The 22,765-nt window shown below is 47.5% G+C and overlaps 1 protein-coding gene across 1 annotated transcript; it reads left to right on the forward strand.

Annotated features, from left to right (window-relative positions):
* The first annotated feature begins 5,662 nt into the window (after nt 1-5,662).
* On the forward strand, nt 5,663-9,818 carry KLK4 (kallikrein related peptidase 4). Its single transcript, XM_023182630.1, has 5 exons — nt 5,663-5,723; nt 6,952-7,114; nt 7,546-7,796; nt 7,879-8,015; nt 9,581-9,818. Exons 1-5 carry the CDS (start codon nt 5,663-5,665, stop codon nt 9,731-9,733), a joined length of 765 nt encoding a protein of 254 aa, XP_023038398.1. The 3' UTR covers nt 9,734-9,818.
* The last annotated feature ends 12,947 nt before the right edge of the window (nt 9,819-22,765 follow it).

Raw genomic sequence — 22,765 nt, forward strand, 5'->3', positions numbered from 1 at the left:
AATCAGTTCTACTGACACTTTGACTTTAGCCCACTTTAGACACTTTGGACTTATGATCTCTGGAATTGTAAGAGAACACATCTCTTTTGTTTTAAGCCACTAAGTGTGTGACAATTACTACAGCAGCAATGGGAAATGAATACAGACTTATATACTTGATAACAACAAAATCAGGGTAAAAAGGCGGAGCCATTCTAGACAGGGGGTCAGGAGGGAACATTTAAGAAGAAATCTGGACCAGGTGCAGTGCTTCATGCCTGTAATCCCAGCACTTTGGGAGGCTGAGGCAAGCACATCACTTAAGCTCAGGAGTTCAAGACCAACCTAAGCAGCTAGTGAGACCCTGTTTCTACAAAAATAAATAATAATAATAATAAATAAACAAATTAAAAAGGAAAAAGAAGCAGGTAAAATTAGTCGTAGTAACATACTAAACTTGATATATCCAAACTTGTCATTTCCACGTCACCAATGTAAAAAAATCAGTAAGAGAATTTACATTCTTTATTCCACACCAGTTCTTCGAAATCCAGGGTATATATTTACGCACACAGCACACCGCAATTTGGATGCTAAGTTTTTTTCAGAAATATTTGATCTGCATTCAGAGCTCAGAAAGTTTAGAATTGAAAAAGATGATTCACACACCCAGGTTGTTCCAAACGTACTTAACTAAAACTCTCCCAATAACCGCAACAAGTGTCAGTGTTTACATTTAAATTAATTAAAACTAAATAAGGCCAGGCACGGTGGCTCACGCCTGTAATCCCAGCACTGTGGGAGGCCAAGGTGGGCAGATCATTTGAGGTCAGGAGTTCGAGATCAGCCTGGCCAATATGACGAAACCCTGTCTCTACTAAAAGTTAGCCGGGCATGGTTGGCGTGTGCCTGTATTCCCAGCTACTCGGGAGGCTGAGGCAGGAGAATCTCTTGAACCCAGCAGGTGGAGGTTGCAGTGAGCCTAGATCACACCACTGCACTCTAGCCTGGGCGACAGAGCAAGACTCCATCTCAAAAAAAAAAAAAAAACCTAAATAAAATTTAAAAGCCAGTCCTTTGACCACACCTGCCCACTATGGCCTGCACAATCAGATCTTAATTGATTTCAGTCTGCTCCAGGCCCGCTGCCCCATCCCCATCTGCCTGGCAAGAAATGTCACAGCTACTTTGGGGTCCCACCATCCTCCATCCTCTGTAGACTGATGTCTGATGGCTCAGCTTGGTTGGTGCTAGAAAGATGGGGGATGCCTAGGCCTTTGGTCAATGAGGTCACCATAATAACTTCTGCTCCTTTGGCTTTTGTGGGGTTTTGGCGTGATTTTCTTTTTTTGGTGAGTGTGTGTGTGAGAGACAGAGTCTCACTCTGTCGCCAGGCTGGAGTGCAGTGGCACGATCTCCGCTCACTGCAACCTCCGCCTCCCAGGTTCAATTGATTCTCCTGCCTCAGCCTCAAAAGTAGCTGGGATTACAAGGGCCCGCCACCACGCCTGGCTAATTTTTTGTGTTTTTAATAGAGACGGGGTTTTGCCATGTTGGCCAGGCTGGTCTCAAACTCCTGACCTCAGGTGATCCACCCGCCTCGACCTCCCAAAGTGCTGGGATTGCAGGCGTGAGCCACCGCGCCCGTCCCGATATTTTATTATTTTTGAAATGATGATTATTCCTAGTTCCTGAAATGTGTCTCTCTTTCAGTGTCTTCCTCTCTTTTTGGCCACATCTCTCAATGTGTTCCCAGCTCTCTCCTATTCTCCATCTACCCACCTCTGTCTGTTCTTCTCTTTTGGCCTCAGTCTTTCTGTGACTTTGGTAAACTACCTACCCTCTCTGTGCCTCAGTTTCCTCATCTGTCAAACAAAGTTCATAGCAGCATCTACTTATTTTTTTTTTTGAGGAATGCATGTGTTATTGCATTTAACAGACTTAAAAGAGGGCCAGACATATGGTAAGTTCTTGACCTCCTTACAATTAATTTAACATATTCTAAAGGTTAATGAATAGTAAGCTACCATTATTGTCTGTTGTTATTCTCTCTATCGGCCTTTGTCTCTCCCTCTCCTGTCTGTCTCTCTGTCTTTGTATCTCCCTTTATCCATCCACTCAACACATCTGCAGTGAGTAGCTTTCATCAGTGAACACAGCAGACACCAGCCCTGTCCCCAAGGGGCTCCCACACTAGTGAAAGAAACAGCTACTAGAAAAACAAAACACACAAGCTGGGTGCGGTGGCTCTCGCCTGTAATCCCAGCACTTTGGGAGGCCAAGGTGGGCGGATCACCTGAAGTCAGGCGTTTGAGACCAACCTGGCCAACATGGTGAAATCCCGTCTCTACTAAAAATACAGAAATTAGCCAGACTTGGTGGCGGGCACCTATAATCCCAGTTACTCAGGAGGCTGAGGCAGGAGAATCGCTTGAACCCAGGGGAACGGAGGTTGCAGTGAGCTGAGATCGCACGCACCACTGTACTCCAGCCTGGGTAACACAGTGAGACTCCATCTCAAACACACAAACAAAAAAGAAAAAGAAACACACAATAATACGTGTATACATTGTACCAAATGCTCTAAAGGAGCGTGTAGGATGCTATAAGATGAAAAAACAAATAGGGGACTGAAGACCCAGAATCAGACTGGAGAAGGGCTCAGAGAAGGCCTCTGAAGAAATAACATTTGAGTTGAGACAGAATGAAGACAGCAAAGGGAGAAGTGTTGGAAGCGCATGGAAAACAAAGACGGAGCAACATGAGAGGAGACAGGAGGAAAGGGGAGACAGAGAAAGGTGGACAGAGACACAGGTGCAGGGCCACAGACAGAGAGACAGAGACAGCCAAGGAGAGACAGAGATGGGAGGAGAGAGAGACACAGAGAAAGATGGACTGAGACGCAGGTGTGGAGCCACAGACAGAGAGAGAAGGAAGGTGACACAGAGACAGGAGGAGAGACACACAGGGGCAGAGAGACACAGACAGAGATGGGAGGGTCACAGACAGAGGTCAGAGGGAGAGCAAGAGAGACGGGGTCAGAGAGAGAAAGGGACAGGGACGGGAAAAGAGAGACAGAGACCTGCCAGGGCTTCCTATTATGTGGCCCCAGCCTATGTCCTGTCCTGCCCAGAGTTATTTGGGGGCACACAGGCCCAGGACAGAGTTGGGGGAGGGTCTCACTTGGGATGTTCCCAGCCTGGCAGGTGAGAGACACAGAGACAAGAGGTAGAGAGAGACAGAGATGGGACCCGAGAGACAGAGGAAAAGAGAGCCAGAGAGAAAGAGAGACAGAGAGACATGGGGTGGGGTGTGGGGGAAAGAAGGAAGGAAGGAGAAAGAATGAATGTTAGAGAGACAGAGAGAGACCTAGGAGAGAAGGAGAGACACAGAGCCGCTCCTGTCTCATCGCGGTCACCTGCGGGCACCGCCCCTCACTCGTGCCGGCTCTGCGGTCTACACCCACCCACTCCTTGTGTGATCTCATCCGGCCTCGTGGCTGTAAACGCCACCTCTCCCCTAATGAGTCCCCACTGCTTCTCGGCAGTCCTGACCTCGGTCGGCCCCTCCGTGCACCCTCCGCGGTCTGCCGCACCCTCGCACGCCCTACCCCCTTCCCGCACCTACGCCTCTCCACAAGATCGGTGAGCGCAAGCCAAGGGACCAAGCCTCCACGCCGTCCTTGGCTCCCCTGCTCCTGACCCCCCACTTTTCATCCATCGGGCAGTAACTTGACTCCACATGCAGAGGGGACCCCGCGTCCATTCACCTCTCTTCTCCCTTGACCGGGTCACCTCCCACCTGGGCCGTTGCCACCGCCCCCCGCCCCACCCCCACCGTCACTCTCCACCCTGGAAGTTTTTAAGAAGTAAGATGATGTCACTCCATCCTCGTGCTTAAAATCCATTGCACTTAAGTAAAACCCAAACTTCTTAACCCTGATATGTAAACAGGGCCACAGACAGACAGAGACAGCCAAGGAGAGACAGAGGCCTGCAGGCCTACCCCTTCCTGGTCTGCCCTCCTGCCCGCCCCGCCCTCCTCTGGCTGGAGTCAAGTTCTTCCCTGCACCCCACAACCTCCCCTGCTGCGTGGACCCTCCTCCTCCTCTCCACTGGGTTCTCAGCTTAAATGTTCCCCTTCTCTGAGACTCCCCGACACAGCATAAACACTCACCACCTTATATGCTGGTCCCTGCAGCTTTCCTTTATTGTCTGTGCCCCCCGGTAGGACGCGATCTCCAGTGGCGAGGGCTTTGATGGTTCCTCCCGTGGCCCCTGCACCTGCGGCAGAGCTCGGAGTGCGGTAGGCGCTCAGCTGCTTTTCACTGAGCGAAGGCTTTTTACTTCTCCCACTCACGGCAAGCCTACGATGCACCTGGCACCGTGTGCCTTTCCCTGAATGACCTCTTTGAATCCACCTGGGAAATGGGGCATATTGGTCACTGTAGTTTTATGGTTGGAAAACAGGCTCACAGGGGTGCAGTCACTTGCCCAAGGTTCCAAAAATAGTGTGTGATGTAGGCTGGATTCGAACCCCGGGGTAATTTGCTGGAGAAGCACAGCAAGAGAGGGATAAAGGCGGGGAGAGAGAGAGATTTAATTTAGAAAGAGAAAGAACATGAGAGAGAACAGGAAAGAATGAGAGGAAATGAAAGAAAACACGAGAGAGAAAGAATGAGAGAAAGAAATGAGAAAGAGACAATGAGAGATACAGGTGAGAGAGAAGTATCTCATGAGAGAGAATAAGAACATGCAAAGAGATAGAATGAGAGAGAGAGAAAGAAAAGAGAGAGTGGAGTCTAGGATCTGGGCAGGGGTCTCCTCCCTGGGCCCCGGGCCCCTGGCCCCTGCCGCCAGCCCCATCTGGGCCCCCAATCACTGCCTGGTCAGAGTTGAGGCAGCCTGAAAGAACTGAGCTGGAAGCTCACAGCACCTGACCCCTGGAATGCATCCCCTGGGGGGCAGGCCAGCCCAGACTGAGGACGCTTATAAGCCCCAAGGAGGCCCCTGCGGGAGGCAGCAGGCTGAAGCTCAGCCCAGCAGCGGAATCCAGGAGCCCAGAGGTGGCCAGGTAAGAGGCCTGGTGGTTCCCCACTAAAAGCCTGCAGTCTTTGTGATCCGAGTCTCCCTACAGCTCCATGTCGCTGGATTCTCAGCCTCTGTGCCTCCTATCTCCACATCTCTCCAGATAGATCCCTCACTGTCTCTAGTTAGCAGTCTATCTCTTTCTCTCTCTCTCTCTCTGGGTCTCCCTCAGCCTCTCTGTCTTTCTAAATCTCTATCTCCATGTCTAACTCTCAGACTGTCTCTGAGGGTATCTCTCAAACACTGTCTCTCCAGCTGATTCTCTGTGCGTCTTCCCTCTGTGCTTGTTCATGGATGGCTAGACACCATCTCTGCCCACTCGGAGATGGCTAGATGCTGTCTCTAAACTTTCCTTTCTACCCAGTTCTCTCTCTCTTTTCTCATCTCTCCCTCTCTTTTTCTCTTTCGGTCTCTAAATCTGTCTCTCTAGGTTCTGGGTCCACGGATGGGAGTGGGGGTAGATGGTCTAGACTCTAGCCTACCTAATAACATCCCAGGGGGAAGAAAGGGAGGGAGAAAGAGAGGGATGGAGAGACTTGGACTGAAGACCCCCAGATAGGGCTAAGTCTCAGTCCTCATCCCCAGGTGCTGACGTGATGACCACAGCAGGAAACCGCTGGGGCTGGTTCCTGGGGTACCTCATCCTTGGTGCCACAGGTATCTGAGTGTGCATGTGTGTGTGACTGTGCTTGGGGGCACAGTGTTTGTTAATGTTCGGGCGTGATTCAGTGTCCTCCCGCTCGTGTCTGCAAAGCTGGCTGTGAGACGGTACCATGTGATCCGCCCCCATGGCTGTCCCCCCGAATTGTGTGTGGCAGTGTGCCTGGGTGTGTGGTTGTACCTGTGAGACACTGACAGTTTGTGCCTCTGAATATCTGGTGGAGTGACAACAGTGTAATGATGATGTAGGGACAGGGGAAGCCGAGGGTGCAGGAGATTGTGCTTCCTGGGGACTAATCCATTGCTGGGAATCTGTGCCTACTTCCTGGGTCTTCAGTCCTGAGATCCCCCCTCCCATCCCCAAGGAACTCACCTCACAGGACTATATAATGGTGTTTTGGTGTGAATGGGCTTGTGGCTGGGTGTGACTGTGGGTAAGGCTGGGAGAGGATAGGACTGACTCGGTGCAGGACTCTTTGAGCATCAGTCTGTGCAGACAAGTGACCCGATCTTTGCTCCCAGCAATAACTCCACCCCCTGAGCTTTAATCCACGCCAAAGGACCCCATCCTACCGCTATGAGCCTAGACTCCCCTGTTGAACCCCTGACCCGGCTTTGCACCGCAATGGCACCAGTATCACCTCCAGAGCCCACCCCAGAGCCCTAAGTGCGCCCCAGGAGCCCTGGTCGCACCTTCTGAGACTGCCCCTATCCATAACCCGGCTCTTGAAGCCTTGACGGCGCCCCTGTGCTGTAACCCCAACCCTAGGAGCACTAATCCCGACTTCTCAGCCCACCCCCATGCCCTGACTTACCTCCCAGAAGCCCTGACTACCCTGAAACCCTGACCAGGCTCCCGCACCGTGATCACCGCCCCTGGGAGCCCTAGGTCAAAACCCTGGACCAGCCCATGAAGCTCTGATCATGCCCCCTGCACCATAACCCCACCCCCAGAAGCCCTGGGTCCGCCCCCTGGACTCGCCCCAGCCCTGACTCGGCCCCCAAGAGTCCTGACTGCTCCTGAAGCCCTGACCGCGCCCCTGCTCGGTAACCCCACCCCCAAAAGCTCTAGGCCCACCTCCTGAGCCCGCTCCCAGCCCTGACTCCACCCCAAGGAGCCCTGACGGCTCCTGAACCTCTGACCACGCCCCTGCTCGGTAAACCCACCCTCAGGAGCCCTGGGCCCGCCTCCTAGGCCCGTCCCCAGCCCTGACTCCGCCCTCAGGATCGCTCGTCTCTGGTAGCAGCAGTCGAATCATAAACGGCGAGGACTGCATCCCGCACTCGCAGCCCTGGCAGGCGGCACTGATCATGGAAAACGAATTGTTCTGCTCGGGCGTCCTGGTGCATCCGCAGTGGGTGCTGTCAGCCGCACACTGTTTCCAGAAGTGAGTGCAGAGGTAGGGCGAGTGGGCAGGGCCTGGGTGTTACTTTGGCTGAAGGCAGGGGCCTAGTATCAGGTTCATCCTGGGGTGCTCAGGGGGAATCAGCGGTGAAGGCTCTGGGAGGAGGACGGAATTAGCCTGGATCCGGGGAGCCCAGAGGGAAGGGCTGGGAGGCGGGAACCTTGTTTTGGAAGGACTCAGAGAGCCCTGGGTTGAAATCTCAGCCCGGTGCTGAGTCTCTAGTGAACTAAGGCAAGTTCCTGTCCCTGAATTTTTGTGAATGAGGATTTGAGACCATGGTAAGTAGCCCTTAGGGTGTTTAGCGAAGAGGGTGGGGTTGGGGTTAGGGAATGGGGATCGGAATGGGGTTGAAGATGAGAATGGAGATAAGGAGGCAGTTGCCACAAAACTGACCTGCCCTCCGTGGCCCTCAGGTCCTACACCATCGGGCTGGGCCTGCACAGTCTTGAGGCCGACCAAGAGCCAGGCAGCCGGATGGTGGAGGCCAGCTACTCGGTGCAGCACCCAGAGTACAACAGACCCTTGCTCGCCAACGACCTCATGCTCATCAAGTTGGACGAACCTGTGTCCGAGTCTGCCACCATCCGGAACATCAGCCTTGCTTCGCGGTGCCCTACCGCGGGGGACTCTTGCCTCGTTTCTGGCTGGGGTCTGCTGGCGAACGGTGAGCTCACGGGTGTATGTCTGCCTTCTTCAAGGGGTCCTCTGCCCAGTCGCGGGGGCTGACCCAGAGCTCTGCGTCCCAGGGAGAATGCCCACCGTGCTGCAGTGCGTGAACTTGTCGGTGGTGTCTGAGGAGGTCTGCGGTGAGCTCTATGACCCGCTGTACCACCCCAGCATGTTCTGCGCCGGTGGAGGGCAAGACCGGAAGGACTCCTGCTACGTGAGAGACGGGGAAAGGGGAGGGCAGGCGACTCAGGGAAGGGTGCAGAAGGGGGAGACAGAGATACACAGGGCTGCATGGAGAGATGCAGAGATGAAGAGACACACAGGGAGACAGTGACAACTGGAGAGAGAAACTGGGAGAAACAGAGAAATAAACGTAGGAATAAAGAGAAGCAAAGGAAGGGAAAAACAGAAATAGACACTCGGGGAGGCAGAAACACACACACATAGAAATGCGGTTGACCTCCCAAAAGCATGGGGCCTGGGGGCGCTGACCGCCACCCAACAGAAAATCCTTGTATAACTTTTGACTCCCCAAAAACGTGACTAGAAATAGCCTACTGAGGGCCGGGCGCGGTGGCTCACGCCTGTAATCCCAGCACTTTGGGAGGCTGAGATGGGCAGATCACAAGGTCAGGAGATCAAGACCATCCTGGCCAACACAGTGAAACCCCGTCTCTACTAAAAATGCAAAAAATTAGCTGGGCGTGGCGGCGGGTGCCTGTAGTCCCAGCTACTAGGGAGGCTGAGGCAGGAGAATGGCGTGAACCCGGGAGGCAGAGCTTGCTGTGAGCCAAGATCCTACCACTGCACTCCAGCCTGGGGGACAGAGCGAGACCCCGCCTCCCAAAAAAAAAAAAAAAAAAAGCCTACTGTTTACGGGGAGCCTTACCAATAACATAGTCAATTTATGCATATGTTTTATGCATTCATGATATACCTTTGTTGGAATTTTTTTATATTTCCAAGCTGCACAGTTCATCTGTGAATTTTTTTTAATTGTTGCAACTCTCCTAAAATTTTTCTAATATATTTATTGAAAAATATCCAAGTGGACTTGTGCAGTTCAAACCAGAGTTGTTCAAGGGCCAACTGTGTACCCAGAGGCAAACAGTGACACAGACTCATAGAGATGAAACACGAAGAGAAATAGGAAAAATCAAGACTGTACAAAGAGGCTGGGTATGGTGGCTCATGCCTATAATCCCAGCACTTTGAGAGGCGAGGCAGGCAGATCACTTGAGGTAAGGAGTTCAAGACCAGCCTGGCCAAAATGGTGATATCCTGTCTCTACTAAAAATGCAAAAGTTAGCTGGGTGTGGTGGCAGGCGCCTGTAATTCCAGCTACTTGGGAGGCTGAGACAGGAGAATCGCTTGAATATGGGAGGTAGAGGTTGCAGTGAGTCAAGATCGCACCACTACACTCCAGCCTGGGTAACAGAGTGAGACTATCTCAAAAAAAAGAAAAAGACTTTACAAAGAGATGCAGAGACACTGAGACAGACAAACAAGCCACGAAGGAGACAAAGAAGGAAAGACAGAAACAGACAGACAACAAGCCCAAGAGAAGCAGCCAGCATTCAGGACATAGGACATCGGGAAGCAGGAGTAGGTGAGGTCAGGGATCTGCAACGGGACTTCCAACAGATATGTTGCTGGGCTATGTTGTTGTTGATGATGGTTTTGTCTTTGTTTCTCAGTCTCATTTAGTTCCTCTCTGATCCCACATCCATTTCCACCTCTCTGTGTTTCGGATTCTGACTCTCCCTCTCTTCACAACAGGGTGACTCTGGGGGGCCCCTGATCTGCAACGGGTACTTGCAGGGCCTTGTGTCTTTCGGACAAGGCCAGTGTGGCCAAGTTGGCGTGCCAAGCGTCTACACCAACCTCTGCAAATTCACTGAGTGGATAGAGAAAACCGTCCAGGCCAGTTAACTGTGGGTAATGGGAACCCATGAAATTGACCCCCAAATACATCCTGCGGAAGAAATTCAGGAATCTCTGTTCCCAGCCCCTCCTCTCTCAGGCCCAAGAGTCCAGGCCTCCAGTCCCTCCTCCCTCAGACCCAGGGATCCAGGCCACCAGCCCCTCCTCCCTCAGACCCAGGAGTCCAGCCCCTCCTCCCTCAGAGCCAGAAGTCCAGGCGCCCAGCCCCTCCTCCTTCAGACCCAGGAGTCCAGCTCCTTCTCCCTCAGACCCAGGGCTCCAGACCCCCAACCCCTCCTCCCTCAGACTCAGAGGTCCAGGCACCCAATCCCTCCTTCCCCAGACCCAGAGGTCCAGGCTCCAGGCCCTCCTCCCTCAGACCCAGCCTTCCAAAGCCACCTAGACTCTCCCTGTACACAGTGCCCCCTTGTGGCAAGATGTTGACTCAACCTTAGCAGTGTTAGAGTTGGTTTTTCATTTTTTGTCCCTTTCCCCAGATCCAGAAATAAAGTCTAAGAGAAGCGCAGGTTCTGTTTGTAGTGTCCTCCTTGCTTCCCCTTCCATTCGAGAGATTCCAGCGAATGGCTTTTCCTCCATGGGTCTCAGTTTCCCTATCTGGGAAATGGGAGCTTTGACCAGGAGGGCCACAGGGTTTCAGAGGGAGGGGCCATTCCCTGGGTGGTTAAGAGAAACCAGTGCCATGGCTGTTGTCCAGTTTCTGAAAAGTCAAGTCAGCAAATGGTAACTGTAGAGATTTTCTTGCTTAGTTTAACTATTCAGCTTTAGTTGATCTATATTTGTTTTTGTCTTCTTAACTGTATTTCAAGAATTTTTAATTTGCATCTGTCTCAGGACTTGGCTGCTGCAGCTGGAGTCTGGTGGGAAGAATTGTGGAGAGGGCTACTGTGAGTGACAGCTACAGAGACCAAGGAGCAGAAAGAGGGGAGGTTGAGGGCCAGAATGGGGCAACTGAGGGGCAAGGAGATGGGAGACTGAATAAGTATATAGATAATTTGAACAATACAATTAACACATTCTATTTAATGGTCAGATATGGAAAGTTGCACCCAGTACCTGAAAAATAGAGAATCATTTCAAAAGACATACAGCTGCCAGAATGGCTAAAATTGAAAAGAATAACAGCATCAAGTCTCGGTTATATCTACGGCAGCTGTAACTCTCCTACAATGCTGGGGGTAGGGGGTAAAATGGTACAACCACTTTGGAAAACAGCTTGGTAAATTCTTAGAAAGGTAGGCATACATCCACATGATGGCTAGCAATTCTACTCATAGTATTTACGTAAGAGCCATAAAAAGACTTCCCTAAGAATGTTTATAGTAGTTTTATTCGTAATAATGAAATTGGAAATGAAGCAAATGTCTATCAGTAAGTGAGTGGATAAGCAAACTGTGATATATCCATACCATGGATTGCTACTCTGCACCAGAAAGAAATAAACTATTGATATAAGCAACACCATACACGCATCTCAAAATCATTATTCTGGCCGAGCACGGTGGCTCAAGCCTGTAATCCCAGCACTTCAGGAGGCTGAGATGGGCGGATCACGAGGTCAGGAGATCGAGACCATCCTGGCTAACATGGTGAAACCCCGTCTCTACTAAAAAATACAAAAAAAAACTAGCCAGGCGAGGTGGCGGGCACCTGTAGTCCCAGCTACTCAGGAGGCTGAGGCAGGAGAATGGTGTAAACCCAGAGGTGGAGCTTGCAGTGAGCCGAGATCACGCCACTGCACTCCAGCCTGGGTGACAGAGTGAGACTCCATCTCAAAAAAAAATATCATTATTCTGAGTGAAAGAAGCTAGACACAAAATATGATACACTATATGATTACATTTATATGAAATTCTAGAACGGCAAAATTAATCAATGTTGCCTGGCTGCTAGGATGGGAGAGGGGAGTAGGTATAGAAACAGATTGGGGTCAGGTGCAGTGGCTCACCTGTAATCCCAGCACTTTGGGAGGACAAGGTGGGCAGATCACTTGAGATCAGGAGTTCAAGACCAGCCTGGTCAACATGGTGAAACCCTGTCTCTACTAAAAATACAAAAATTAGCCAGGCGTGGATGCAGGTGCCTGTAATCCCAGCTACTCAGGAGGCTGAGGCAGGAGAATCACTTGAACCTAGGAAGTGGAGATTGCAGTGAGCCAAGATCACACCACTGCACTCCAGCCTGGGTGACAGAGCAAGACTCTATCTCAAAAAAAAAAAAAAAAAATTAGATGGATGTGTTGGTGAGTGCCTATAATTCCAGCTGCTCTGGAGGCTGAGGCAGGAGACTTGCTTGAACCCAGGAGGCAGAGGTTGCAGTGAGCCGAGATCACACCACTGCACTGCAGTCCGGGCAAAAGAATGAGACTCCGTCTCAAAAACAAAAACAAAAACAAAACAGATTGGGAAGAAGCATAAAAGAACTTTCTCGGGGGATGGAAATTTTCCATAACTTTACAGGAGTGAGGATTACATGAGTGTACGCATTTGCCAAAACTCATTGAATTGTAATGTCACACTGTGCATACCTCAATAAAAACTTTACCTCAATTTAAAAACCACACACAGCATTTACAAACATGAACCCGTTATTGAGGTACGAAGCAAGTCTCAACACATTTCCGAGTTGGAATATATAGAGTATGTTGTCTGACCACAATGTAATTAAGCTAGAAATCATAAGAGCCAGAAAATCTTCATGTGTTTTCAAAATGGTCTTAGGGAGTGCAAGTGCAGGTTTCTTACAGGAGTATGTTGTGTGGTGACAAACTCTGGGCTTTTTACTGTATCCATCACCCAAGTAGTGTGCACTGTACCCAATAGGTCATTTTTCCTCCTTCACCTCACCCCCCTCTCATGCTTCCACCTTCTGGAGTCTCCAGTGTCTATTATTTCACCCTATGCCTGTTTGTACCCACTGTTTAGCTCCCATTGATAAGACAGAACATGTGGTATTTGACTGGCTGTTTCTGAGTTATCTCATCTAGGACTGTGTGTTTTGATTTTAAAGGAACATCCCTAAAGAACCCACAATTCAAACAAGAAATATGATGGAAATTAGAAAATATTTTGAGTTAAATGCTAAGGAAAATACAAGATGTATGCATATGTATTGTATGTGCCTACTACAGTGCTCGGAGAGAAACATATAGCCATAAACACATAATTATAAAAGAAAAAGAGCTGGCAGGGTGCGGGTGCACTTTGGGAGGCCAAGGCGGGCAGATCACCTGAGGTCAGGAGTTTGAGACCAGCCTGACCAACACCGTGAAACCCCGTCTCTACTAAAAATACAAAAATTAGCTGGGTGTGGTGGTGCATGCCTATAATCCCAGCTACTCTGGAGGCTGAGGCAGGAGAATTGAATGAACCTGGGAGGCAGAGATTGCAGTGAGCCGAGATCACGCCATTGAACTCCAGCCTGGGCAACACAGCAAGACTCTATCTCAAAAAAAAAAAAAAAAAAAAAAAAGAAAAGAAAAGAAAGAAAAAGAGCAGAGAATTAATTCGTGATTTAATCATCACCAGAAGTGGGAAGGAAAACAGCAAAATAAACTCCAGAGAAGTAGAAGGAAGGAAATACTAAATATAAGAGCAAAGCTTAGTGGCAGAATAAACAGATATGCACTGGAGAAGGTTGACAAGTTTTCTAATAGATTAACAAACTGGTAAGCCCCAATGAGAATTATGAAGAACAAAGTAAAGACACAACCAGGATTAAAAATGAAAAAGGAGATATACTTTAGCTCCTGTGAGCATGAAAAAGATATTAACAACTTTATGCCAGTATCTTTCAAGATTTATAAGAAATGGGCAATTTATTTAAAAGTGTAACTTACCAAAACTGACTCAAGAAGAAGAAGAAAATCTAAATAGCTATGTTTGACCATTAAAGACATTGAAGCAGTAATTCAAAAATCTCACTAGCCAGGCATGGTGGCTCACGCCTGTAATCTCAGCACATTGGGAGACTGAGGTGGGCAGATGGCTTGAGGCCAGGAGTTGAAAACCAGCCTGGCCAACATGGTGAAACCACATCTCTACTAAAAATACAAAAATTAGTTGGGCATGGTGGCGGGCGCCTATAGTCACAGCTACTTGGGAGGCCGAAGCAAGGGAATCACTTGAACCCAGGAGGCAGAGGTTGCAGTGAGCCAAGATCACGCCACTGCAATCCAGTCTGGGTGACAGAGTGAGACTCTGTCTCAAAAAAAAAAAAAAAAGTCTTCTCACAAACAAAGCTGTAGTTCCAAATTTTCTCTGGAATGTTCAATCATTCAAGAATAAAACAATTATAAAATTCCACAAAATCTTCCAAAAATTAAAAAAGAGGAAACACTTCCCAACTCTATTCATAAGGACAAAATAACCTGGATACCAAAACCCAACAAGAACAGCTGGGAAAGAAAAATTACAAACCATTATGACTCCTGAATGTAAATGCGAGTATTCTAAATAAAATCTGCAGCTGGCAATATATGAAACAACAGTATATTAGAATGGAGTTGAGTTTACATGAGGCATGCAGGATTTTTTAACATCAGAATATCAACTAATGCAACTTACTACACTAAAAAATTAAAGGGAAAAATAATATGATTTTGCCAAAAACACATTTAATAAAACTGAGGCTGGGTGTGGTGGCTCAAGCCTGTAATCCCAGCACTTTGGGAGGCCGAGGCAGGTGGATCACTAGGTTAGGAGTTCAAGACCAGCCTGGCCAACATGGTGAAACTACATCTCTACGAAAAATACAAAAATTAGCCAGGCATGGTGGCAGGCGCCTGTAATCCCAGCTACTCGAGAGGCTGAGGCAGGAGAATTGCTTGAAACCGGAAGGCAGAGTTTGTAGTGAGCTGAGATCATACCACTGCACTCCAGCCTGGGCAAAAGAGTGAGACTCCGTTTCAAAAATTAAATAAATAAAATACAATTGAATACTCGTTTATTTTTTTAAAAAACCTAGCAAACTAAGAATAGGAGGGAACTTCCTTAATATGGTAAATAATATCTCAAAAGACCTAGCATAAACTGTATACTTAATGAAAAAGATGTTTAAAGTTTTCCCTTTGACCCTGCAAACAAAGACATATGAATCAGTTGTGACTACTTATGTTCAGCAAGCTACAGCATATCTTAGCCAGCAAAATAAGGCAAGAACATGAAATAAACTATATAATGGTTAAAGAAGAGCAATAAAACCATTATTGTATTTAACTGATATGATTGTGAATGCAGAAAGCCCCAAATAATCAACACACAATTATAGAAATAAACATATAATTGACTGGGCACGGTGGTTCACGCCTATAATCCAAGCACTTTGGGAGGCCGAGGCGGGCAAATCACCTGAGGTCAGGAGTTCGAGACCAGCCTAAGCATGGAGAAACCCCGTCTCTACTAAAAATACAAAATTAGCCGAGTGTGGGGGTCATGCCTGTAATCCCAGCTACTCGGGAAGCTGAGGCAGGATAATTGCTTGAACCTGGGAGGCGCAGGTTGCAGTGAGCCGAGATCATGCCATTGCACTCCAGCCTGGGCAACAAGAGCAAAACTCTGTCTCAAAAAAAAAAGAAAAGAAAAGAAAAGAGAGAAAAGAAAAAAGAAATAATCATATAATTTAGCAAGATTGTTGGAAGCAAATCAATAAAAAATCAACTGCATTTCTATGTAATTGCCACAGATTTTTTAAAAACTCTAAAAATGTAAAATCCATGAAGACCCTAAAAATAAGCCTTCAAAGATATCCAATACTATAGGGAGATATTAAAGAAGACCAAAGGCCGGGCGCAGTGGCTCATGCCTGTAATCCCAGCTACTCGGGAGGCTGAGACAGGAAAATCCCTTGAACTGGGGAGGCAACACTAGTAAGCTGAGATCACGCCACTGCACTCCAGCCTGGGCAACAGAGCAAGACTCCATCTCGAAAGAAGAGAAGGGAAGGGGAGGAGAGGGGAGGGGAGGGGAGGGGAGAAAGAAAAGAAAGACCAAAATAAATGGAGAGATACATTGTTCCATGTGCACGGAGGAGAAAACTCAATGTTTTAAAGATGAGAATTATCTCCAAATTTATTTTAAAACTCAATGCAATCCAAACCAAAATCTCAGTAGGTTTTTTCTCGAGCCTGACAGACTGTTTCTAAAATTTATAAAGAAGAGCAAAGGGCAAGGGCAAATGTCAGCCAGCACACTTTCGAAGAAAAGCAAGGTAGGAAGCCTTTTCTACTTGTAACTTACTATGAAAATTGTGATATTAGCACAGGCATAGGCATACATACCAATAGAATAGAACCCAGAGCCAGAAGCAGATCTATGCATTTATAAGCACTTTATATGAAACAGAAATCACACTGCAAAGCAGTGGAGAAAATGTCTTTTCAGTAAGTATTGCTGGGAAAATTGGGTATCCGTATAGAAAAAAATGGCATTGAAATCCTACCTTATACCACACACAGAAATCAGTTCCATGTAAATTAGACCTAATTAAGGCAAGACAATGAAACTCTTAGGACATAATTTAGGAGGACATTTTCATGACTTCAAGTAGAAATGGTAAATATATGCATATACATATATACATATATATATATATATATATATGCTTATTTTTTTTTGAGACGGAGTTTCGCTCTTGTTGCCCAGGCTGGAGTGCAGTTGCATGATCCCTTGAATCCTTTCCTGGGTGAAGCCAAGAACCCTCCCGGGCTAAACCCCAATTTCAGGGCTAAACTGTCCTGCAATGAAGTGACAGTCTTTTGTGATCTACATACAAAGAATCTTAACTCCAAAATGAAGATCTCAGTCACCAAATTCAGATCCTAGACTTTGAGCTTCATCTTCCTGGAAATCAGACTGGTGGTCCAAACTCTAGACATCAGACCAGTGTTTGGACTCTAGAACCAAGACTTCCATTTCTGGATTCCATTTTCCAGGTTTCAGTTTAATCAAAAGTAAATAAATTACACCTGCAGGCCAAATCCAGCTGCTGTGTCTTTCTGTAAATAACATTTGGTTGGAACATAGATTAATTCCTTCATGGGTTGTCTATGACTGCTCTTATGCTGGGACAGCAGAAACGAGCAATTACGGCACAGACTGTCTGGCCCACAAAGCCTAACAATAATTACTTTCCGAACTTTTACAGAAATAGTTTACTGATGTCTGGTCTAAATTCCAGATGCTTCACTCCAAACCCCAAAATCCCAGAATTCAGATTCCAAGCTCTAGATTCCACAGCACAAACCGGAGATGCTGAAGGTTGACTCCAGACCTCAGACCCAGGCTCCAAACTCCATTCCTCTGCTCTAGATTCCCAACTCCAGAACCCTGACAAGACCCCAACCACCCTCCAGAGACCCAGAGATCTCTCCAGTGAGAGATCTACTGAAAGAGACAGAAAAGAGTGATGGAGAGAGTGTCAACCACAGGGAGACAGATAGAGAGAGTGACTGTGTGTGTGTGTTAGTTGTCTGTCTCAATGGCAGACGGAAACAGTCAGACAGGCAGTACCCTGATCGAGAAGCTCAACTGAGAAATACAGTGACAGAAATAGTTTGTGGCCATCCGCTCATTCTCATTTATTCAGTAAGTACTTATCACGTACCTACTATGTGCCAGGCACTGTTTCAGGGGCTTTGGATAAACCAGTGAACAAAACTGGCAAAGATCCTTGCCCTTGTTGTAGCTGAGAGATACAAACAATAGAAAATAGACCCAGTAAAATAAATCACAAATTAGATATACATTTATATGTGTTAATATAATATTGTAAATTCGTACAAATCATATACAATGAGTTAAATGATAAGGCAGATTGGGGAGAGGGACGTTTGCAGTGTTAAAGCAGTGACAGATGTTCCATAAACTGGTGAGTAGACAAATAAACTGCGGTGTATCCATACAATGGAATCCTATTCAGCAGTGAAAATGGAATAAACCACTGATAGCTGTGTGACCTTCGGCAAGTTACTTAACCTCTCTGCTACTTAACTCTGTGAAATGGGGCTAATAACCAATCTTCCAGGCAAAGTTCCTATGAAAGTGAATTACTGCATGTCAAGTGCTTAGAACAATGCCTGGGCACATAGGCTGTACGCTGTGTTTGCTGTCAACACCTTTCCACCTCCGTACCTTTCAGAGTCTCTGACCCTGAGAACTCTTTGTGCCTGCGTTTCCATCTTCCCCATCCTAGCTTTCTGACTCTGTCTCCCCCAGCCCTCGTCTTGGTGTCTCTGTATCAGTGTCTCTGTGTCTCTGTTCCTATCTACAGGCTCATGCCCGTAATCCCAGTACCTTAAGAGGCCAACGCGGGTGGATCACCTGAGGTTGGGAGTTCAAGACCAGCCTGACCAACATGGAGAAACCCCGTCTCTACTAAAAATACAAAATTAGCAGGGCATGGTGGCACATGCCCGTAATCCCAGCTACTTGGGAGGCTGACTCAGGAGAATCGCTTAAACTCAGGAGTCAGGGGTTGACGTGAGCCAAGATCGTGCCATTGCACTCCAGCCTGGGCAACAAGAGCAAAACTCTGCCTCAAAAAAAAAAAAAAAAAAAAATAGACATGGGTGTACGTGTGCATACACATGCGCGCGCGCACACACATACACACACACGTGAGCTTTTGGACCCAATGTTCCAGATGCACACACTTGCACACAAGGTCTGAACATATAAGGTGGGGGCCTTAGTAAAGGTACACAGGAGAGAGACACTGATATGCAGTGTCAGGTTTGACTTTGAGGGGACATATCCTGAGTAGTCCCCCAAAACCAATTCACAGACATGGGTCTATAGTATGGTGGTTGTATGCAAAAGTATGACCACCTGGGATCAAACATATTGGTTCTGAATCTTTGAGAAAATTATTTGACCTCAGTGTCTTTCCATTTCCTCATTTGTTCATGGGGGTTTTCTTAAGACTTAAATAGAAAAATGTGTCTCTGTGTATAAGCATATGTATGGGTGTGCATGATAATGGCTGGCACACAGTAACTGTAATGCATAGTAATAAATATCAGTTATTTTAACCAAGGACACATGACTTAGTTATAGTACGTACATGTGGCTGTTTAGACTGTGAAAACAAACACGGCCAAAATCTGACATATGTACAGACCCAGATAAAGTTAGTCAAGGCTAATACTGTGATTCATCCATAAAGCCACTTAGTGGTAATTCAAAGTTACAGACACCAAGGGCCAGATATTCAAATACAGGCTCATAGATTAGATTCCAGACAACTCCCAGACACAGAGGTGGGCATTTATGGGGAAAGACATATTCTGGAGACACCGGCAGTTGGGACAAGAAAAGATTTATCTGTCTCTAGATTGTCCCCCAAGTCAGACACTTGGTGTTGAAGGCTACTCTTCAGTTTTCCCATATGGGGACATGGCTCACATGTGTGGGCAGGTAGTGGACAGTAGGGCCTTGCACACCCACCACATACACATGTGCATGCACATACACACACACACACACACACACGCAGAACTGCACTACTCACAAGTACCAAACATGGACTGTTCACAGTCAGAAGACCATGAGCCTCTACACTAGGAAACGTGGATATGTCCCCTCAACATCAAATCCACACGTAAACAGACGGCAACAATGGGGCAGCAACAATAGGGGATATCCAGATCAGATCCCCGTATTTTTCCTGCCATCATGGGGAACTGGGCCTAGAACACTGGTGAGGCTAGGGTAACAGATGTGGCAGACGAGGGGTATAAGGAAGAAAGTATAAGCTTGTTTTGCAGGGAAGGTTAGAGCATTTACATTATGATTCTGAGAGAAAATTCTCCATGGGCCTTTCATGTTTCTACATGTCTTCAAAGCAAAAAAAAAAAAAAAAATCGTTCTGGACTGTCAAGGATGTTTGGCTAGCAAGCAATCTTGCAAACGGTATTTTCAACAAAACAGCTTTGATTACCGACCAGTGTAATAAAGATAATGTGTCCCTTCAAGCAGATTTGTTTAGTGTTCAGTACAATAAATATAATATGTTCCTCCAGAGCAGGTCTGTTTGTGGTCGGGATAACGAAGAATGTGTCTTCCTCTTGGACAAACATTAATAGTCCCCTTATAAGATTCAGGATTCCTAAGCTCAGGTGTCTCAGCCGTGCGTCAAAGCACCGTGTGCACAGAATCCTCCTAAACTTCTCTGATCATTCCTGTGGGACTTAGGGTCAAGGTGAACTGATGTGAACACAAAGCTTATGCTGCCTTCTGTGCTGTGAGTAATAAAGTCCTTTGCCTTTGATCCAGAATCCAGTGTGTTCTGCCAGTATCCATAAAACTGTGCAGGCTAATTTATTTGTTTGCAAGTTGGCAAAATATCAGCCCCTTCTGAGTTTTTGACAAACAGTTGGGCACTAAGGCTGCACCTATCCAGCTAGAGATAGAAGGGTGGCAGGTAGGAGGGACCCCAGCTGGGCACAGCCACATGACAGAACAGGGACCAAGGCTAGGTTGAACTTTTCTGAGGGCAGTGTAAGCCAAGCTGAAGTTGAACCTTCTTGGCCCTTGGAGTTAGGAGGGGCCCCAGTTGGGTGCAGCCAAATGACAGAAGAGGGAACAAGGCTGAGTTGAACTTTTCTGGCGGCAATGTAAGTCAAGCTGAAGCTGAACCTTCTTGGCCCTACTTGCATCCTTCCAGACACAAATTCATCCCACCTGTGGCATCATAAATGTCCTTTTGCCATTTGTCTCTCCTCCTCCCTAACATGCTCTTCCTCTTGGATTCTCCCTCTTGGGAGAGTTCACTGCTTCCTCAGGCACCAGGATAGATGCCAAGTGCCCCACATCCTGCCAGACACTGGCCACATTCTATCTTCATTTTTAAATGGATAGAATCTTTTCTATCCTGGATCTTCATTTTTAAAGCCTCAGGCCACGTCCTCTAACTAGACCCTTCCCCCAGTCTCTTGACCATAATCAGAGTCTTCCCATATGTCTTCATTCCAACTTTTGGGATCCCTGCCCTTTCCAATTATGCCTTCACTTTAGTGGCAGACAGCATGTATGCTGAGGATTTAGATAGCACTGTAATTCAGCCACTCACACAGTAAGATTCTAGGTTTAATTTTCAGAAATCTCAGCTCTGTGGCTACAGGAAATAAAGGTTTCTTTCAACATGGTCACAGACATAGCAACTTTGGATTATTTCTTCAGTCTGAGATCTGGAAATTTAAAGTTCTGTGCTCATTCTTTTCTTTTTCCACTTTTGCCAACACAACTAGAAGCAATCATCCAATTTCATTATGCTTGTTACTTTAAAAAATATTCTAAAGTATCATATACATGATCACCCTGGACATTGCCCCTTTATTTGATTAGGACTATCCAGTGGTGATATTTTGCATACCTCTATTGCCACATCACACCATGGACTTTTGTTTCTCTTTGTATTACTGAAAATAGAGTTACTGGTGCCTTTAAATTTATTCGCATTACAGAACCAATTCCAAAAACTAGAAATGCCAGAACTAATTCAGAAAGCTCATCTTTGAGACTTCCTTCCTCTAGAAGAACTAGTAAAAGTTGTCTCAGACAGGATTTTTAGAGAAACAGAAAAAATAAGATGTACACACACAAATACACACATGCAAAGAGATAGGCGAAAATGGAGACAGAAGGACAAGGACAAGAAGATGGAATCTAAGCTAATGGCAGAGACATGGAACCAGTAGAGAAGAGACACACTGTCTTTAGAGAGTGCTGACCAGGAAGGGGAGGAGCCTCCAGGACTGGATCAGGGGTCTGTCCCTAGGTCCCCATTCCTGACTCTTTTCCTGCCACCCTGATATGGGCATAGCATCAGATTAGCTGGTTTGGCTGAAAAAACTGCTAACTTGGGAAAATGTCCCCCGTCCATAGGAGCAAGACATCCCAGACTCAAGAATCTCATAAACCCACAAGCACTCTATCCTTTACCTCCCCACCACAGCCTCCTACCCTCCAGTTCAAGACCCCAAATCACCGCACATACTTTGCTCCCAACCCAACACCTACTCCAGACAATGTCTCATGTCTCCTACCCTAATTCCTGGGGTTTGCCCTGCTCTCAGAGCAGAGTCTCCCCACAAGGAACAGCCCCCAACCCATGACCCCATGGAATGGTCCAGAATCTCAGGCCCTTCTGTGTCCCTGGATCCCCAGCCCTGGTCCTCTGCCCCCAGGTCCCTTCAAACCCACAGCCCAGCTCCCTCTCTTAGCCCAGTTTCTGGCCCCTCCTGCCAAGCCTGCCCTCCCTGACCCAGCACTCTCTCTGCAGATGCTGTGATTGCCATCCAGTCCCAGACTGTGGGAGGGTGGGAATGTGAGAAGCATTCCCAACCCTGGCAGGGTCGCACCATTTCAGCAACTTCCGGTGCAGGGATGTCAGTGGGTGCTCACTACTGCTCACTGCATCACCAGGTGAGTGGGAACCTGGGGTCTGGGCAGGGGTGTCTGTGCCCCACAGGGATAACAGCTGGGCATTTCCCCTCAGATGAGGCTGGGGACAGAGGGAGACAGGGAAGGTTCTGTTTCAGGTTGCATGAACAGGCACTGGGGACCACCTTCCCCTGGAGGCTGCCTCGGTCTCTCACCATATCTCGGTCCATCTGGTCTCTCTGTGTCTCTTGGTATATAGCTCTGCTGTGTCTCTCTGTGGCTGTGTTTTGGTCCTTGATCTCCCTCTCTCTTCTCTGTCTCCTTGCCTCTGTGTCTCCCCGTCTCTGTTTCTCTCTGCATCTCTCTTGGCCATCTCTGTCACTGTGTGTCCCAGCCCCCATCTCTCTGCCCATCTCTCTCTCTCTTTCTTGAGTCTCTATCTCACCCCTTCCCACACCTGCCCATTGCCATCCTGAACCTCTGCAGGAGGGAATAGAGGATCCCTGAGAATAGAGACTTTTTCCTATGTGGCCACCCTTCCCAGTGCCCTGCAGTACCTACACACGGGAAAACCATTCACATATGCTTTTCCCACAATTTCTCCAGAAATCTCTGGTTTTGGGGGGTTTGTTTTGTTTGCTTT

Source organism: Piliocolobus tephrosceles, chromosome 21 (genome assembly GCF_002776525.5).
Source record: "Piliocolobus tephrosceles isolate RC106 chromosome 21, ASM277652v3, whole genome shotgun sequence".
NCBI classification, from domain to species: domain Eukaryota; kingdom Metazoa; phylum Chordata; class Mammalia; order Primates; family Cercopithecidae; genus Piliocolobus; species Piliocolobus tephrosceles.